Below are 4,499 nucleotides of genomic sequence, written 5' to 3'. Positions count from 1 at the left end.
AGCACCCTAATTATGCTGTGTCTTTTGGATTTTTAAAATTGTTTTTCATTCTTAAAAACTCTGGAGTTTTTTTCTAAAACGAATATTTTACGGGTTCCTATCTACTTGTATGACAGATGGACTCTGGACTGACTATAATGATGGAACATGGCCAGAATGCTGCAATGGACCGAGTTTTAATCCAAAAGAGGTATGGTTATGTGACCTTGAGTTACAAACCATTTGATCAAAAATCAATTATATTTGTTTTCATGGATTAGCTGTCAGCTGGTTGAAAAGAATAGAACCTGATTAACCTTACCTTGCCAAGTTATATTAGAAAGTTGTAGCAAATGTTTTTACAGCAATTGTATTGATTGAAGAAAGGAAAGACATTTTTACATTTTTTTTTGTTGCAACTGCAATTTTGACCTCTATTACTGGTTATACATTTGTGTTTTGGTTATGTTGATGTTACTTTTACTTCTTTTGTTGGACTCTACTATCAGCATTGCTATCTTCAATTTTCACTTTTTTTCTAATTCCTTTTGTTCCATGTTTTGTTTAGGTAGAGGCATTGCAGAGTGCTTTAGATCGATATTGGCCATCGTACAGCTGTAGCAAAACATCAAATTGCCATGGCGGAAAAGGCACATTTTGGGGTCATGAGGTTGTCACTGAAAATTACTTAGTTTCCTGTTTAAACTCCAGTCATTATGGAATCTAATAGTGTGTCTTTTGTTCTATGTTCCTGGGGCTGCCGTGTTGCGCATTTGCAGTGGGGTAATAATCTTTCACTCTTTTGCTGACTTACACAATTCAACATGTTTAGTGATATTCAATACTATTTTGCTTTTGACTGTAATAATTGAGCTGTTTTCCAAAAAAAGGTCTGGTACATTTGGATAGAGTCTGTTACTTGCAACATTAAATTGGTACACAAATGGTGTTCATAGTTTCAAATATACCTTAAACAATAACATAATTTTCCTTGCAATAACATTGTGTATTTATATTTTATTTTATTTTATTCTTCCTGATATTTTGTGGCAGAATTTTATGATTTTCTTGAATAAAATTCCAGCTTTCTAATATTGTACTTTCTCTTGCAGAGAAGCATGGCACATGTGCAAAACCTGTGATCCTAGACGAATATAATTATTTCTTGATAACGCTGAACCTCTATTTCAACTATAATGTTACAGTAAGTTCATTGGGCATATTCTTTTTCTGGTATCCATAAACTCCTTTATTATGAAATAATATCATAATCAAAATGCAACGATAAGTTAATCTTTTTCCTGCCGGACAAGATATCAAACTTGTTTTACTGAACAATGTACTTTGAAGATTAAGGGTCCCTCCTGTGGCCGTAAAATTAGAGAATCTAACTCTAGTTAGTGGGACAAGACTTATTTATACCTTTGATTGTAAAGATTGAATGCATGGTTACATTTACATCATAGCGTACTCTCACTCGTGTTTTCTTTCTCTCTTGTTTTAAAACATTGTTGCAGAAAGTTCTAAATGAAGAAGGATATGTTCCATCTAATTCAGAAAAGTATCCAGTCGGAGGCATTATTGCTGCAATTGAGAATGCTTTCCATTTAACTCCTTCAGTAATATGCCAAAAAGATGCTATTAAGGAAATTCGACTATGTTTCTACAAGGATTTTAAGGTTGGTATTGGATTCTAGTCTGTAATATACTCAGCATATGAAAAACAGAAAAACAAAAGTATCTTGTGCAAAATTTAGAATGACTAGCTAAGTCTGTAATTGCCATGTATCCTATTCAAACACAATTTTTAATTATTTTCTTTCAGCCAAGGGATTGCGTTCTTCAAACCAACCGAATGGTTACTTCATCAGAATCCTGTCCTCAATATGTTAGCTTGCCAGAAGTTAATTCATTGGGTAAGTCAATTATTGTTTCATCTCTATACCAGTTTAACTATAAAAAATAATTCTCTAAATTCTGCATATGAGCAGACTGATTGGAGGAAACATATTAGGGCCTTTTTTGTTTTATGTTATTATTTTTAGTCTATTTTTTTAGATTTTGTGAAGAAAAAAACCGATAACAAGAAGAAATGAACGAATTTTGTATTTTCATCTTTTTCTTAACATTATTTTAAAACCAAAACATGGAATACAAAAATAGAAACCGAACGAGCTTGTATTAGCCTCTCAAGTCTCAACATTAGCCCATTTTTGGTAGTCTTGAATGGGAATCTCGATCTAATATCTAGCATATTCGACAGAAGTTCAATTAGAATAACTCATTCCATTTCCCTTCTCTAATCATCTGTGCTATTATGCATGTGCAGAACATGGCTATGAAGATGGACTTGAAAGATCGGAATTGGCTGCTGCTCTTTGAGGCCATGGCATGCTGCTTCTTGTACCTTGCAAATGAACAAGGCCACATGAATAAATATGTGTGAATGTTGTTGTACCAGAGTTGGATTCTAGTTTAGAACTGGAAGGTTGGTTTGAGACCTTAAACCACCTTAGGTTAGCCAGAAAAGTGAAAGAAATGGATGAAAATTATTATTTTGTACAATATGGAAGCAGGGCTTTCATCTGTTTCCTTTGTACAATAAACCATGTTGATGTATCACAAGCAATTCGGAATAATATACTTATTCTAAATTAGTATCATCATATACTTTACTATATAATATGCATACATCTCTGTTTTTTACATACATTTTACATTTTTGGGAAAAAACAGGGAAAAAAAAACAGAATTATTTGATACACAACCCACCAATTAATTAGTGTCACCTAGTGGGGAAAAAAAAAAGACACATTATTGAACAATAATTTAATGTGTTACTATATGGTCATAATTGAGAATGCCCCAGCACCAAGTTAGATGAAGTGTTGAACCATCGCAATCATTACATTCTTTGATTTTCTGCTTCAATAGAAACAGTAATATTTTAAACCTTATCATATAGATCTTATGTCCTCATTTCAACACATTTTTCTTTCAATCTAAAACCACAGCAACATCCATAACAGAGAAACAAATGAAGCCATCTCTACCACTCCTCTTGGTAACTACAACTTTTCTTGGATTATTCTTTCTTCCAATTTCAGAACCAAAATCTGACTCATGCAACATCAATCTCAACCTCAAAGTTCCTATCCCTTTTGATATAACAAACCTTCACTGCCTTTCAGTCTGGGATTCTCAGAGTTTCATCCTCAGAGTAGGTGCACTACTTCTAAACTTCATCATATACATATTCTTCCTACAAGTATGGTCAATTCTAGACGAATTCTCTAGTACTTAAAGGCAACATTTCGTTCTATAATAAAAACTTGTTTCATTATCTTGTCCTTTTTGCCCTACTTTAAAAGATTACATAAAATATTCAAAATTTGTGTTCACATGACATAGTATTTTTAACTTAACTTCATTTTCAAATATATTCATGTCTCTCATTTTCTGAAATTAAAAGCAACACATCAAATGTTTCTATATTCTGACAGAATAAGAGCAATGTAAACATTCATGTCTTAGGTTTCAGATGATATTTTATATTATCTTTTTTCTGTTTTTTTTTTTTTTTTTTACGAAAACATTATAATATTATTAATCATTTACTACACATGCAATTTTATTTTTTTTTGAGCAGTATGTTCAAACTTCTAGAAACACTTGGAGCTTCATTCTCTCAACCCCATATACAAATTCTTACATTGCTATGGGGTTCTCAACCAATGGTGGCATGGTAGGTTCAAGTGCCATAGTGGGGTGGGTGATATCAGGAGGAAAAGGTGGAGGGATCAAGCAATATTATCTTGGAGGGTATGCACCAAACCAAGTGGTTCCTAATAAAGGGAACCTTAATGTTGTGGCCAACTCAACCTTTATCACTTTAGAGTCCAATCATTTATACATGGTGTTTCAGTTACAAACTACTACTCAACCTTTGTCTTGGATCATATTTGCCACTGGTTCCATTGGATTATTCCCTCAAGCACCAAGTTTTGCATTAACAAAACACCTTGACAAGATTTCCCAAAGAATTGACTATTCAAAAGGTTAGTATGAGTTTTAACTCTTTTTAAGTATTTAAGAAGTGGTTTTATTATATATATATGGATTATTCTATTAATAACTCCTTTTGAAGTATTCATTCATATCTACGAAGTAAGAATATTTCGTTAGTTGTTGTATCCGCATATCTGACAAATTTTGGACTTGATTTTCATCGATACTCGTTCGATACATGTGTTTTTGGTTAATAAAAAATAAAAAATTCTTCTCCAGATATATTTGGACACATCTAAATACCATTACGTGTTAGTGTGTTTAGCCTAATTCAGTTATTTTTAATTTGTATTTTTGAAATGAGTTTAGAAATAATATATATTATTATTTATTAAAACAAAAATGATTTAAAATACTTTATATTACTAAAAAATACATTAAAAATAGTTAAAACATTATTTTTTATTTTAATATCATTAAATATAAAATATCATTATAATTTATCTAAAAAT

General features: G+C 31.6%; 2 protein-coding genes across 3 annotated transcripts in view; both read left to right on the top strand.

Annotated features, from left to right (window-relative positions):
- The window catches only part of LOC107622753 (ribonuclease 2), a 3,823-nt gene extending 1,166 nt beyond the window's left edge, over nt 1-2,657 (top strand). Inside the window, exons 3-9 of the mRNA XM_016324775.2 lie at nt 117-190; nt 548-649; nt 759-762; nt 1,092-1,183; nt 1,497-1,658; nt 1,805-1,895; nt 2,309-2,657. Of these exons, the coding sequence (XP_016180261.1) occupies nt 117-190; nt 548-649; nt 759-762; nt 1,092-1,183; nt 1,497-1,658; nt 1,805-1,895; nt 2,309-2,361 (578 nt within the window). The 3' untranslated portion in view covers nt 2,362-2,657. The remainder of the gene's footprint in view (nt 1-116; nt 191-547; nt 650-758; nt 763-1,091; nt 1,184-1,496; nt 1,659-1,804; nt 1,896-2,308) is intronic.
- LOC107628117 (cytochrome b561 and DOMON domain-containing protein At3g07570) overlaps nt 2,852-4,499 on the top strand; it is an 8,214-nt gene continuing 6,566 nt past the window's right edge. Inside the window, exons 1-2 of one of the 2 annotated variants that reach the window (XM_016330926.2) lie at nt 2,852-3,199; nt 3,629-4,037. In XM_016330926.2, coding sequence (XP_016186412.1) covers nt 3,017-3,199; nt 3,629-4,037 — 592 coding nt within the window. In that variant the 5' untranslated portion in view covers nt 2,852-3,016. Of the gene's footprint in view, nt 3,204-3,628; nt 4,038-4,499 lie in introns of both variants that reach the window. The other variant, XM_016330924.2, reaches the window with a different exon arrangement.

This window comes from Arachis ipaensis, chromosome B02 (assembly GCF_000816755.2).
Source record: "Arachis ipaensis cultivar K30076 chromosome B02, Araip1.1, whole genome shotgun sequence".
In the NCBI taxonomy this organism is placed as follows: domain Eukaryota; kingdom Viridiplantae; phylum Streptophyta; class Magnoliopsida; order Fabales; family Fabaceae; genus Arachis; species Arachis ipaensis.
This window is presented reverse-complemented; position numbering and strand designations above follow the sequence as displayed.